Genomic DNA, 14451 nt, shown 5'->3' with positions numbered 1-14451 from the left:
TGTCATCATGTGGTTTGTCCATATGTGGTTCCTGCAGCACAATAGTAAAGAAACCTTGAACCTTGAACCTAAAAATGACTCGAAAGAATCTCACAATCTTTACAGTCGTCTGAGAAAAGACGTTTTCTAGCACAGAATAACTGCGACTTTAAGGTTGGATTATCTCTGTAAGTTTTATAACTTAATTTAAAGGTAATGGTGCTCACTGATCAATAAATGTGTTTTAGTAACTATAATCAATAATTGAATATTTCCTGTTGCGTCCTTTCAGCTGGATTCATCATCACAGCCTGCAAGAAGCTGTTGTGCAAACACGACGCCGTTGTTTTGATGATGGCGTCTGGAGGAAATTGAATTCTGGATTCTAGAAACTATTTATAAATTCCCAAACTCTGAGATGTAAACAGAAAACAGGTCCCCCCCCGCTGAGCTGAGGACGCCCCGAGCCCGACGGAGAGTGAAGCCAGGCAGAGGTTTCCAAATGCAGAACAGCCTTTTTTAAGAAAACACACTCTAAAGCACTCACTGAGCAAATGTTAGCACGACTCTATGTTCCTCCGGCTGCACAGATTCCTCCGCGGGATGTGCACGAGTGACTGGGAGGATTATTTCAACTGACAGTGCATCTGCACCAGCGAAACGGCCACTGAGAAATAAGCTCATCATGCTGTGAGGGAAACTTAATAACCTGTCGGCCTCACTTAAACAGCAGCGGGTTTTGGTTTCAAATAAATCCTTTGTGAAATTTCAATTAGAGCATCAAAGCTGCGATCTGCCCTCGCAGGGACAGAGTTGTTAATGGAGGAGCCCGCTCGCCGCAGCCACGTTGACAGAGAGTTCAATAACACCATACTCGTCATTATGATTCCTTCCACACCGGCGGCTTTGAATAACTGGAAGAAGTCACACAAAGCAGGTATCCATGTTTTTGTAATACCTGTTGTCGCCACACGGGGCAGCAAAGAGTTACAAAATCAAAACAAAGGCCAAAAACCTTTTTTAGGAATTTCTTTTCTTGCAATTTAAAATCATACTCGCACCAAATCAGCTATAAAAAACTGTCTGATGTGAGGAGTAAAGACGGCGTCGTCCTTTCCTCGCTCTGTGGAATGACTTTCATGCTCAGCTGCTGTCCAATTTTATCTCCGGGTGTTGCTAGGCAACAGGAGCATCCTTATTACAAATGGTTTCTGGTAAATGGTGAGACCATGAATGAACTCAGTGCATCTCTAACGTATTATCAGCCATACACACTGATGCCATGTGGGTCAGTGAAAGTGAAGGATGCCATGTAAATGGTCCATTAGGTCGTTGGAGCAGAGTCATCTCGGTGTTTGCTTCCACCTGGAGAATAAAAGAGACTAAGTCTGTTCAGCTTTATTGTAGGTGCAGTGATTTGTGAACTAAGATTTCTTGTCGTAGTTTTATTCCGCTTACAGACAGTTTCATTAGAAAATGGCCTGTATAGTCTCCTGTACTTCACAACATAGTAAAAGATGGAGAATATTCCTTATATACACATATAGTTTCCTATATAAAAAGTACATGGATCACTCCGACATTTCACTGGGCTGATAACGTGAACATTTTGATTCTCCAATTTGACGCCAGGGGTCAAGAAAAGGTCAATAAAATAAAAACACAAATTAAATAGTCATCTTGTTTTCTACTGCAGTGACTCCCAGCTTGGGGCTGTTGTCCTCCACAGGGCATCTGTGTCATTACAGTACGGGGGGGGGGGACATAGAAAGACTGTGGGGTGGCTCTGGAAATTACAAATCATGGTTTGATAATACACGTGTTGCTACAGCGAGGGCATCAAGATAAAAAATGTCAAAATTCTGCAATTTTGGAGGAATTTCTGGATCGAATGTGGTAATAAAAACAGAAAAATTAAGCTAGAGCAACCCTAAACATTGACGATTCATATAAACCTTTATTAAAAAGGTGCAGCCATGGGACAAAGCAAAGACTATAACTACTGCTGCAGATCATTGGGCTGAATCCTAATCAACTGCCAGAGGAGGAAAGAGTTGATAACTGCTCAGATCGGTGGCGAATTAAAACTCTTCCCTCACTCATTTTTACTTTTTGAGTAATGAGTTTGTTGCTTCACATGAAACGGACCCATCACACTCTGCAGAGAGATCTGTTGTGAGCACAAATTGTGTATTGATAAAAAAAAAACAGCCAGCCACCGTAGGACATATTATATGATCATGATAGATACATATCTCATAAATGGTGCAGCTAACTAGATTATATGGGGCCTGTCTGCAGAGCGGCTAATGGAAGCTGTGGCGTAGAGGGAATAAGACCTGTTAGCTGACTGTGTTTGCCTGAGATGCTAGCCCGCCAGGCCCTTTCACCACTGTTCTCGCAGAGATAAATCCCTGTTGCACTTAGTAGTCATCCATTTTTAATGCCACAGCCTCAGCTGGAGAGATGCATGAAGACAGGAGGGGGAGGAGGAGGGGGAGGGGAAGCAGAGAGGGAGGAACAGCCGAGGTGTGGATGACACCAGCCGGATGCTTCAGGCTAATGTATGTACAGTCGTCTAGATGTGTTTTTGTGCCGTATACGCAGCGTCAGCAGCAATTACGAACGTCTGATGTTGTTTTCTCTGGTGAGACGGGCCCTCACACAGAAAAGCCTTTCACAGACTCATCATAGTGACTCTATTCATTGTTTTCTTACCCGGCTGCAGTCTGCTATAAGCATGAGCGCCCAAAGCACAACTGTAGAAAAGCAGGGAGCAGCAGCAAAGCTTCCTGATTGTGTTTGGGCCCCAGTCGGCAGCAGCCGTTCCTCAGATGGCAGGCGGAGAGGCCAGGGAGGCCATTCAATCCAATTCAGTGCAAACATGATCTGTTTGAATGGTGCGGCAGAGGCCAAGATATTCTAGTGTGGGCAGAGCTGGAACAACCGTGGCACTGTGTTTGTCCTTCGGAGACAAATCCTCAACATGCAAGAGCAGCAGATCAGCTCAGTTTGTCCAAAAGCTCCCAAAAGGTTAAAGGGAAAGTTTTTTTTGTACAGACTGTGAAGTTACTCTTAATGCAGGAGGGTTTAACAGCTGATCCACACACAGTCTGTGTTTTAGTTAATCAGGGAGGCCGTCAGTTAGCTTGGCCAATTAGGGAAAGCAGAGGCACCGCTGCAAATGTGTTTTTACTCGACTCCCCTGCTAGATTTCATCAGTCCATCTGCGAATCACTAAATCACTCAGTCGCTCTGTAACGTGAGACGCTCGCACGACTTCTGTGTTTAAAAGAGGCTCTTACATGTGGACTCAACACAAGAACACGACCACGTAGCTGCAAATATTTGATAAGTTTTTATTTCTCTAGTGAATTCATATGTTGTTATTCTGCACAGCAGCATACAGGAAAAATTGTGGTAAAATATAAATAACAAAGTTCAACAGTGTTTTATCTTTTTTTTCTCTTATTCATTTAATCCAAAGGAGAAAAAAACAACACCTCTGTTAAAAGTGGCAAATTTTTTCGTCAGCCTTTTTCAATATCCACTCGGTCGCACACTCCCAAGACTGTAACATCGAACAACTAAAACTTTCCAAAGTAAGGGTGTCACCATTATTTACAGACAATCACCTTGTGGCGAGCAATGCTTATAGCTTCTTGGAAATTCACTTCCGTCATGTTAAAATGCAACAAAATGAAAATACAATTATGTTATACAAAGATCAAAAATACTATCAAAAAACCCTTATTATAAATGGCAGCACTATATCAATAAACTGCTGTTGACATTTTACATGTAAGTACAAAATCCTGTTGAGGTAGCGCCCTCTGAAGTCACTTGTAATGTTAAAATACTGAATAAACATCACTTTATGTACAATACAGCAAATCTCTCTTCGCTCTTCAATGCAATTGAATTCCTTTGGTAAACAAAACTGTCAGAAATGTGCAGTCCTGCAAGTGACACGTTCAATCATACATTCACAACATTTTTGCATCTTTTTTTTGGATTCTTTAGGGGGAAAAAAAGGAAATAATGGGGTTAACAGGTTTGTTTTTTTGTTGTTGTTGTTGTTGTTGTTTACTGACATTCATTTGTTCTTTCTCACCCCCCACACATTCAGCGTGACGGGGGTAAAAGGGACTCGCTCCATTTTCATATTGTGAAGAGCAGACGTGCCCATGAGACTCTAAAGTGAAAACAACATCAGGGGCAAATCAAAAAAAAAGAAAAAGGAAAGGAGATCCAGTGTGTTCGCCCCTTGTGTGCGAATGTAAACATAAAGAAAATGTAGTTATCTCTCCTCTCTGACCGCTTGTGAAGTCAGAAAACTTCCTCGTCACATAGGACTGGAAAAGAGGGTTTGGCTTTGCAACAACTGATTATAATGGTCCCCGGAGGATATGAGCCCTAAACAGAGGCCGCATTGTCTTTACCCTCCTTGTCTCCCCTGCCTCACAGATTGAATGTCAACTTTTAAAAGCAAGTTGGAAAATATGTTGTGGAGTTTTTCTGGGCAGGCAGATGGGACCAGAGAGTCTCCTCCTGCACCTCCTCTACAGCTCCCGGTCAGACAAGCACACAAGCTCTCACTGCTAATGACACATTCTTCAGCTTCTTTAATGGCAAACGTAACTTTGGTTTTCTAAGACGAGAAAGGAAAAATCGCAGCGAGCTTAGCTCACCGTACAAAAATACTTGGTAGAAATATGACATTCATCCCCTTTGCCAATGTCAGTGTGTTTCCCTACATGACCAAAATACTTTCTTTTTTAAAATGTATTCACACTTTGTGATTATTGATACATCGGTGTATTTATATGCACACGCTCAAATGACTACAAACTATAGAAAGAAAAAATAAAATCCAATGTATAAAGCATAAAATTATTCTATGTGGATAAATGAACTATAAAAATATAAGAGATCTTAGAGAAATAAAAGGATAAAATCAATATGTTTGTGAAACTGGGGTAAAGGCTAGAGCCGAAATTAAAAACAGTCATCTGGAAATTGTTCAGTGCAATTAAATTTACTTTTATAGTCTTGTCTTGTTTAGAATATTTTCATCCTCTTACCACCCACTGCCCTACCCCCCTTTAATGGTCGCTGGGATGGCTGGTCTTTGGACAGTGGACAGTATTTTATCGTGTGGGCATTGTCCCCGTTGGCACTGCACAGGGGGCAGGTATAAGCCCTCAGGATCGGGCACACGACCCGGCCGTCCGGGGTCTTCAGGACGTGGGAGCCGTACACCTCCTCTGGCGCTCCGTTATTTCGGCAGAAGACGCAGATTTTGGGCTCCTGCTTGCCCCTGGGCGCGGGTTTGCGCATCTTCCTCTCCACGCCGAACAGGTCGAACCCGGCGAAGCTGCCCCCGAAGCCCACGTCCCTCTCCGGCAGCTGCACGCCGAGCTGGCTCTGGAAGGGGCTGAGGATCGAGAAGCGCTCCTTCAGGTCCAGGATGGAGGCCGGCGGGGGGCTCCCGGACGGGCAGCAGCAGTCCAGGTGCCCGCCGTCCCCAACGCCGCCCGCGATTACGCACGGACACGGCGGGGAGTCGTCCAAGCCCAGGGTCGCCTTCAGGGACTCGGTGATGGAGTTGGGGTTCTGGGGCATGCTGAGCTTGTTGTTCTTCGTGACCAGCGTCGTCAGGCCGAGATAGTCGTTCCAGAAATTGAAGGTGTAGTCGTAGGGGCTGCGCGCGTTCAAGTAGTTGTGGTTGAGAAAATCCATGGTCGCTTCTGGTCGCTTTGTTGCCGTTGAGAGGTGGAAACAAACCAGTGTAATCCGTAAAGTCTTTGTAGCCAGAGTGCGTCTCCGGGAGAGGTTCATGTACAGCGGTGCGTTCTCCTGTGTTCCTCTTATGTTTGAGCGTTTCTGCAAACAGGCTTTCTGGTTATAAGGAGCAGGAGGGCGGGGCGCGCTCCCTTCAAATCCAAGTTTGTGATCAGGTTGAAAGCTGCAGGCGCCTTTTTCTCCACAACCACACATTTGTCTCCCTGTGGACACCAGTCATCGTCCCGGCCTTTTGGACTATTCGGGTGTTTTTATGAAGTTTTTTTAATAGTTAATGATTTGGAGAAGGAACGTGGCGCACAACAGCCTGGATGTGGTTAATTACATAATTCCATGCGCCATGGTTCCAATCTGGCAGAGGAGGAGGATAGCTCGGTCCTTTGTCCCTCCCTCGGTGCCAAAACACTACACTTGCGCATGGTTCGTGGATCAGTATCGTTAATCATTGTACGAGAATAACATCAACACCAAAATGCGACGCGCGCACACACACACACACATTAACCCTTTGTGTGCCAGCAGCAGAGGCCCTTTGTTCCATGCAGCAGGCTTCCCCTCACTGTCCTGGGAGAAATAATCTGTGCTGATGCATCACATTACGTTGGAACTGAATCGATAACAGTCACAAACAAACCCTCACGTTTCCATGTTTCCTCGTGCACAAGAGATTTATGGCTCCATTACTAATCAGGTTCAGATAAACAAGTTAGATGCTGGTTCATTATCTATGCTTTTGTTCTTTATCACAACACATACACACACCAGTATAAATAGGTTTGATACAGGAACATTTCAATCACAAGAACTCTTAGAAATACGCATTTACCATCACAATATTAGATTTATTTTGTGGACAATAAAATCTGTGCACATTGTATAACCTATCTAGAATCAATTGTTAGTAAACAAACATTTTAAAGCATCTCAGTGTGTCTTGAATTCATGTACTTATGTTATTTTGTGCCCTGCTGTGAAAATAATCTCCTAAAACACCAGACAAAACATCCCATCCATCCATAACGGTGCCCTCATCACGGTGTAAACATGCAGAGGAGGGTTTCAACAGGGGGCAGCATAGTGCAGTGACAGCTCAGTTCATTTCTCTCATCCCCCCCTCAGTGAACGAGGGGACACAAACAAAACCTACAGTAATGATGATGTCCACTGGCTGGAGGACAAAAGTCAACCGTGATGGGATCCTCAGATGTCGTTAGGAGGATCAGAGAGAGGAGCACACGACAAAAACTGAGTCAGAGATTCAAACTCATTTCAGGATCAGCATAGAATCTGTGATTATACGTCTGATCCCAATGCCAGAGACAGGATTTCAACTCCTAACACAAAATATATAAACATCCCGATCTAATGGATTCCTGTTTTTGAGGTTTCAAGTACACAATATTAAAGGTTTTTAATTCCATTAAAATACATCTGGATCAAGGTCTGATCAGGAATCTGTTATGAATCCTGAGCTAAACCATTAAAACGTGTGTGTAGAAACAAATATTTGTTGTTGACAAATCACTATGTTTATTAAATTACCTCTGCTCGTATCTCTCCTGCATTTTGTCTGGCTGTATCAGAACTGGAGAAAAATATGACCAGAAAGTCAGAGAAGGCTGCTGCCAGTGTCTCAGATGTCAGACTGTTTGATTTGTAAAGCTGCAGTCACACAACACAACAATCTCCGTCCACACGAGCTCCACTTCTGTAATAATCCTCATTTCATTCAAACAGGCCTGAAAACACGGATCACGTGACCCTTCACTAACGCTGTACGGTGTAAACAGGGATCAGATTGTCTTCTCTGCAGCTGGTGGCAGGATTCACTACGGACAAATCTAAACAATGGTGAAGACTGAGATGAGGGATTCATTTTCTTGGGAAAGGACGAGAATGTCCACACCCCATTGTTGTGTGGGTGTGTCCCTGGTGTGCGGACACTCTCGAGTCTTGGACCTATGATGTGGTGGAAATGTTACTGGCAGTAAGTGGTTTGTTTTGCAGTCACCGCCGGTAGTCAAGTCGTGACTGACCAGAACCGGGAAGCGAACATAGATGACAGCACCTTTTTTTTTTTCTCATCTCAGTGTTTGCTCTTCCAGACTATAACACAGCTGTCGAGTTTTCAAACCAAAACAGGGCCTGCAGCGTTTCCAAATCCCTCAGTTTAAGGCTTTTCAAAACATAGTAGTGGATGTAGCCTAAATGATAACATTAAAATACATAGTGTACTGCTGTAGTTTTACTTGAAAACACGGAGGCTCGACTCCTCCTGCACTGACACAGGTTCAGTTTGGTTGCACTGTCCTGTCAACAAAGCCAAAGATGCCCAAATATCTCAAAAAGGAAAACACTGAATCGTGGCTTCAATCATCTCCTGATCAGAAACATCAGCTTTAACATTGAAGAGCCAATCACAGTCCTTCAGCCGCCATAGATCTACATCCTGTGAGAAGTTGTTTTTCAGTCCCTACAAGCCTTTCTCATGTCTGTTTCCATTGTGTCCTGTGCACACGTCTGGAAACCTCATTGCATGTGCACAGATAATCTGCTGATCCTAGAACGTCTTGCACCATTTGTTTTCATTATGAAGTACCTGTTAGGCGTCTATAAATTTCACAACATATCTCAGTAATAATCCTGTCAAATTACAGCACGCTGCCTCTCCATCAGCGATAGTCATAATCCGCCCGTCCATCCATCCATGTTGACTTCTTGAGGTGAAATCCAGAGGGAGCGTACGAAGCAGCTGTCCCAAACAGTCCGCTCTCCGCGGGCCTCTGATCCTGTGATGAAGTAGGCGGCTCAGGAATGTGGAAGCGGCCCTCTTGAAACAACGATAACACGAGTGACTGGTGTTCTAATTAAAACTTCCAGGGGGAGGCTGCGCAAACTCACTGACTTGGAAGGCTTGCATCTATTTTTAAGGGATCTAATAAGAATGCAGCACCTTTCGGAGACGCGGTGATACAAGCAGAAACAAAAGCACGGTTCTGCGACCTCTGATGTTGCAGAGGCCGTCTCTCTCCGTTCTGTCTGTTCAGCAAGTTAGTTTGAAGTAGTATTGACTTGCCCCTGTTCAGCCGCTGCAAAATATGAATTTTATGATGAAGCATTAATAATATATGTAATCGCCAATTATTTTTTTGCAAGCCCGCGCAGATTGTGCGAGCAGACTCCTGTGTTGCTGCAGTGTAGCTGAAATATTCATGGCCACATTATTCCTTAATTTTGTTGTGACTAAGAGGGATTAATACTCGTCCATTAACCAAAGCTAATTCTGCAGCCGCCTTGAGGATGCATGAGTATATTGGACGAGGAAGTGAGATTAGCAGTGGCATGATGCATAACATCAGCAGGGGGGGGGGGGGGGGGGGGGGGGTGATGGCTGTAAATCGATTTAGGGATCACACTGACTAAGTGATTGTTGTGTAAGTGTTTTTTCTTTTTTCGCTTGACGGGGGAGAATCACAGATCATCGTGAAAAAGTTTCGGCTGACTGAGGAAGATACTTTATTTTTAATGATCAGATGTGTTTCCTGCACGGGCTCATTAGCAATATATGACACGTATTGACGTCTAATTTCTGCTGTTTGTGCTTTGAATGTTTTATGCAATGCAAAGCAGGTCGGACGAGCCTCGTGCTGAGGTTAGGGTTGTGATAATGTGTGATTTATACCACCTCGTGCAAAGCTAATTTTCCTCTGACGCTTCCTGCATTGGGATCACCCCACTCTGCACTGTGCTCCAGTCCCTGTGTTCTGCACAAACACAGCGAGACTCGTCAGACTCGGGGCTGAAAAGCCTGCTCTATTCATATTTGACACAATAAATGAATGATTGATGGTATCGCGGAACGCACGAAGAAAAGAAATCTGTTATCGCATCTGCTCGTATACCGCCAGCAATAATTTACATGTATCATTTTGGGCGTGTTTTTAATCTTTAACATCAGATTCGATGTCTCGCAGCCTCACAGGCGGAATCAGGGAACAGCGTTTTTTTTTCTTTTTTCTGTGAAATACCAGAATGTGCTCTGTGGCTGTCTGGTTATTCTTTGTTCTCTGCTGCTTGTATTGGGGAGGCAAGTTTCAGCAGTGGCCTTGGGAGAGTGAATGCGAGGGGAAGGATTACACAAAGCCCACACTCAGGGAAGCTTTCTGCATATTCCTCCTCTGCTGCTACGGGGCAGCTGCCATGGATACATGATTAGAAATAACTTTCATTCTTATTATCATCATCAGAATGCCTTGCTTAATGATAATTTAGAAGTGGATGTTCTATTTAAAATGGTAATCCAGGCCTTGGCAGCACCAAAGGGCCTCGGTAATCAGTAAAACTCTTTTCATACAACAACCGCCGCACCCCCCCCCCCCCCCCTTCCCTCAATCCTCATGTTTTCAGAACAACGTATTGATCACTGAAACAATGCATAATGGGTTTGCAGGAATTGCTGAAAAATCCATTTTTGCCATATCAATTGCTCTAATGAAGATGAATGCTGAATCACTCGGTATGAAAACGGCTCATGTGCAGTTGCAACTTGCATTTTTCTTCTTCCTGAGCCCCAGACCCTCAGATTTCCATGTGTTTCCATTCACAGCCATTAGAGCTGCGTTGGTGATTATGCAAATGAGGAAACATGCAGGAAATTTAATCAGAGCACAAATTTAATTTCACGTGAAAGATTGCTCGAGGGTGGGGGGGTGCTTGATCGCATAATATTGAGTGAGCCAAATTATGTTTAATATTTGTTTTTGCAGTGGGCCTCCACTCGGACACGCCACAGCTTTATAGGCTTAAGGTTTTGCTTTGGTTTGGGGGCTGGAAGCTAACAGTGCTGCATGAGGTTTGATTATCCTTTGTTCCCCCCAGAGATTCGAAACTGCCATTAATGGGAAGCATTTCCATATCAGCAGCGAAGCACCACAGCTTGTTTATTCATTTTTATTATTGTTACGTCCCGTGAACCAAATATCCGAGCGCTGTGTTTTCTTTTGTTCCCCAGCCGAACGGCAAGAAAATGGGCTCCTCATAATTGCATATAAACTCGGAGGATGCCATTGTGCCGCGGCGTGTGCCACTGTAGATAACTGGCGATTAAACTGAACGTTAGTGCAGAGGCATGACAGGACTGGAGGTAATAAAGCATGTCAGTCAATAAAAGGAGGTCTGTTTATCAAGCTCAGAGATGTAGAACAAACAAATGTCGTTCGGCTTTTCAAAGCAAGCGGCTCGGTTCAGTCATCCTGCGACCTGACGTCTCAGAGACAAGAGTGGCCGTGTCATCCACTGACAAATGTTGCTTTTAAACATTTCACCATTTACAAATTGACTTTTAACCAAATCCACACCCAAGTAAAGCCACATTTAAAGAGCTTCCTGCAGGAAAAGAGTTGAATCACTGTGCAAAGCGAAAGTTTCTACTAGATATATTTATTTTTCCATTGGAAAGAGCAGCTGCTGAATTGTCTTTGTGCATAGAACAGTAGTTGCATCCCTGAACCCATCATTTTCAGGGGCAATATTTTGGGACTTCCAGTGTAGACAGGCCAAAAGTCAGTCTTCCATTTGCTGTGCATTTACTTGCAGGCAACCAAAGTCTGCTCAAATGTGATTGGTCTGGAGCCAGAAGGCCACAAAATCTTGAAAAGAGCTGCATATTCATAAGTTTGATTGTTGTGGGGGAAATCTTGTTAGAAGTGTCATCACTAGCTTCTATTTGACCTTTGATAAGAGTCAGTACGAATCTTTGATCATAAAGTCTTAATGCAAGAGGACAAAAATGTACAATCACGATACCACAGATCTTAAATTCAGTTTTATAGTTTATTTAGATACATGTGCTTGACAACCATTAATAAGCCGAGGGTACAATCATATCTCCGTACATGCAGTCTTCCTCCAAAGCAAGATTATGCCGGCTTCCACTTCCTCCTTTGTAGGCGCTTGTCACAATCCTGAGCCAGCCCTTCTCACCCTGGGAGAAAAAAGGCAGGGTCACGTAGATTATAAATCAAAAAGCACCAACTATATTTCAGTCCAGCAGCCAGTTTGTATAAAAAGCTAGTGAACCACGCAAAACTCAAGACACTGTCATGACTCACCCATGGCTCTCCCCAGGAGTTGCGCACAATCCAGTATTCGGTTCCATTTTCTACTCCCCAGCCCGCCACGGTCACGATGTGGTTGATGTCAGGAGACTCCTCGTACTCAGAGTACAGACCGCCGCTGTAGACATCCAGTTTCTCTGTGGCCATGATTCCACAGCTGGAGGGATGAAGCACCCAGTTAAAATGTTGTCAGGTGAAACCTTGACTCACTTTAGGGAAATTGAAACTCAACATTTCAAAATAAAAGCTTTAAAAACCTGATTGGTCCTCCAGTGTAGATTTCTGCCATCATCTTGTCCCGTCCTCTAATGGCACCAAAGTCTCCCACCTTCCACAGAGTGTAATTCTGCACAGTGTTGCACTTTCCAAAGGTCGTGCAAGTGCCACACTCATTGAATCGTTTGCATTCTGAGAGAGAGAAACTTAATTAAAAGCTCATCTAATGCACCAATGCATCATGAAACAAATCAGTTTGGGTTCTTTACTCTGGTCAATGGCCTGGTAGTTGTTGCAGGTCTCGTCGGGGATGCCGTGTTTGTGGGCGTACTCCCACACGCCGCCATGGTCCCCTCCATGACAGGTGCCAGAGTCGGCACAGTCGACCACATGCTGGACGGACAGATAGGCAGATGGCCACACTCCTCTGCGCTTGATGTTAATGCGATCTACACACACGGCAGAGTAAAGTTCCACACGAATGAAATATTCGTTTTTGCGCGAGTGATTTAATATCACTGGAAATCCCATCTGTTCAGTTGGTACAAGATCTAATTGACATTTTATGAGACATTGTCAGACAGCTCCCTCCCAGCAATACCTCAGTGCAAATGGGTGAGCTGCAAGTTCAGATAATGAGCTGGTTAGAGTAAAAACTCTAGTAAACTTTCAAGGTTGCACTCTTTAAAAAGATGATTGCCGATGTCTTTTCCAGAAAGTAGTCCTGATAGTTTACACCTCTGGCTTAGCAGAACAAAATCTTGAAAACCCCCTTGTTAACATATTTTAGCTTCTAGATAGAGACGTTGCAGATCAATTTAAATGGCGTCAAACTAATTGAATTCCAGCTCCATTTAGTCGGGTGACGGCAGGATGTTAGATCTCTTTAAGTGGGCAAGTAAAATAAAACTTACCGGCCATTGCACTGGTGCTTCCGTGGGCCCAGCAGGAGCCACAGTACTGAGGGATGTGCTGGTTGCGAGTCGTACTAACGTAGTTGACGCCATTTACATTCCTCCAGTCCCAGGACTTCGGCATCACAGCCAGGTTCAGGAGTTCATGAGGACGAACTGCAGTTCTGGGAGAGACAGGATTTGTTGTTTGTTTTTTTTATGAACATGGAGATTGAAGGGCAGCAGCTTCCCACTGACACCCTGTCAGTTTCTACATGCACACGCCTCAGGAAGGTTACTATGGTGAGGCAGAAACAGAAAGCTCACAGCACAGAGCTCTGACACGTCTCGTCACAAATAAGTAGCAGTTGAGGAATTTTTGGTCAAGTGTGTGCGTTTCAGCCAAGTCTAAACTTAATCCCAGCTAACTTGTGAATGAGGAGCATTAAAAGGAAAGCTGTTAATGACATGAAATCACAGTGAGCAGGTCTACAGGGAAAACAAGATGCAAACTGAATAAAAGTAAATTATGCAAGGTTGAGCTTCCCAGTCAACTCACCTCACTCCATAGCTGGGTTCCCTGGGCACCGGCAAATAACAACTAGGCCTCTCACTAGAAAAGTGTCGTCCTGAAACAGCAAGTGTCGTGAGCACGCAAATAAAAAGGACGAACTGAGCCATGTTGAAACTCAGGGCACCAAACCAGTAACCACAAATCACTTCAGTCCTGGTTTAAATACCCCCCCCCAGCACCACCAGCAGAGGAGGAGCACATCAGGCTTCATTGATCTCACCTGGACGTCGCTCACAGGTGCATTGTGGGAAATCAAAATCACACTTGGAAGGATGACATCCATCTTTACCTTCGAAATCTGCTGGAATAATACAAAATGAATAGAAATGAGAATATAATGTAATATGTACATACAATAATACTGCAGAAGATAGATTATTATGGGTTTCAATAATTATCACAATATAATCAAGTGCAAGTACAGTGAAGGGTATTACATTATTGAGTTTGTCATTCTCTGCCAATAAAGAAGAGATTAAAACCATAACCTTCACTAAATATTAATAATGTGACATTTATACAGACAATTATTGAAATTAAAATGTTTATCTTCATATAATCTTTTGCCGTATCACCCAGACATATTCTGTATTTTCTTGTATTGTCAATGGTCGACATGATGCAAGTGTCTGCTGAAAGAATAATAAAATGACGTGAAGTGAAATTAAGTGAAAAGAAGAAAAGAAAGTGGTTTCATTTCCTCACCATGAAAACAATGGCAGCAAAAAAATACAACAAATTGACTCCAATTTAATGTCATTGTGAGAATCCGGATGTTTTGAAGCAGCTGTTATTGAGGATTGAAACAAAACGTTTAGGCTTTCAATCTTTTTAAAAGCTTTTAGTTTCAGAGGGATCTTGATGCGTT

General features: G+C 43.6%; 2 protein-coding genes across 2 annotated transcripts; both read right to left on the bottom strand.

Annotated features, from left to right (window-relative positions):
- Nucleotides 1–3314: 3314 nt before the first annotated feature.
- Nucleotides 3315–6019, bottom strand: nanos1 (nanos homolog 1). Its single transcript, XM_034598524.1, has one exon. It carries the CDS (start codon nucleotides 5977–5979, stop codon nucleotides 5041–5043), a length of 939 nt encoding a protein of 312 aa, XP_034454415.1. The 5' UTR covers nucleotides 5980–6019; the 3' UTR covers nucleotides 3315–5040.
- A 5572-nt stretch (nucleotides 6020–11591) lies between these two features.
- On the bottom strand, nucleotides 11592–13725 carry LOC117769239 (cathepsin Z-like). Its single transcript, XM_034598027.1, has 6 exons — nucleotides 13569–13725; nucleotides 13031–13194; nucleotides 12386–12565; nucleotides 12158–12308; nucleotides 11895–12057; nucleotides 11592–11767 (listed from the first exon to the last, which is right to left on the bottom strand). Exons 1-6 carry the CDS (start codon nucleotides 13688–13690, stop codon nucleotides 11645–11647), a joined length of 903 nt encoding a protein of 300 aa, XP_034453918.1. The 5' UTR covers nucleotides 13691–13725; the 3' UTR covers nucleotides 11592–11644.
- Between the last annotated feature and the right edge of the window lie 726 nt (nucleotides 13726–14451).

Source organism: Hippoglossus hippoglossus, chromosome 10, assembly GCF_009819705.1.
Source record: "Hippoglossus hippoglossus isolate fHipHip1 chromosome 10, fHipHip1.pri, whole genome shotgun sequence".
Classification (NCBI taxonomy): domain Eukaryota; kingdom Metazoa; phylum Chordata; class Actinopteri; order Pleuronectiformes; family Pleuronectidae; genus Hippoglossus; species Hippoglossus hippoglossus.
This window is presented reverse-complemented; position numbering and strand designations above follow the sequence as displayed.

Coding starts and splice junctions, on each gene's coding strand:
- nanos1 (XM_034598524.1), bottom strand. CDS start 5,979: ATGTGTGGTTGTGGAGAAAAAGGCGCCTGCAGCTTTCAACCTGATCAC.
- LOC117769239 (XM_034598027.1), bottom strand. CDS start 13,690: ATGGCTCAGTTCGTCCTTTTTATTTGCGTGCTCACGACACTTGCTGTT. Junction 13,195..13,568: donor GAACCCAGCTATGGAGTGAG/GTGAGTTGACTG, acceptor TGTCTCTCCCAG/AACTGCAGTTCGTCCTCATG. Junction 12,566..13,030: donor AAGCACCAGTGCAATGGCCG/GTAAGTTTTATT, acceptor CCGTGTGTGTAG/ATCGCATTAACATCAAGCGC.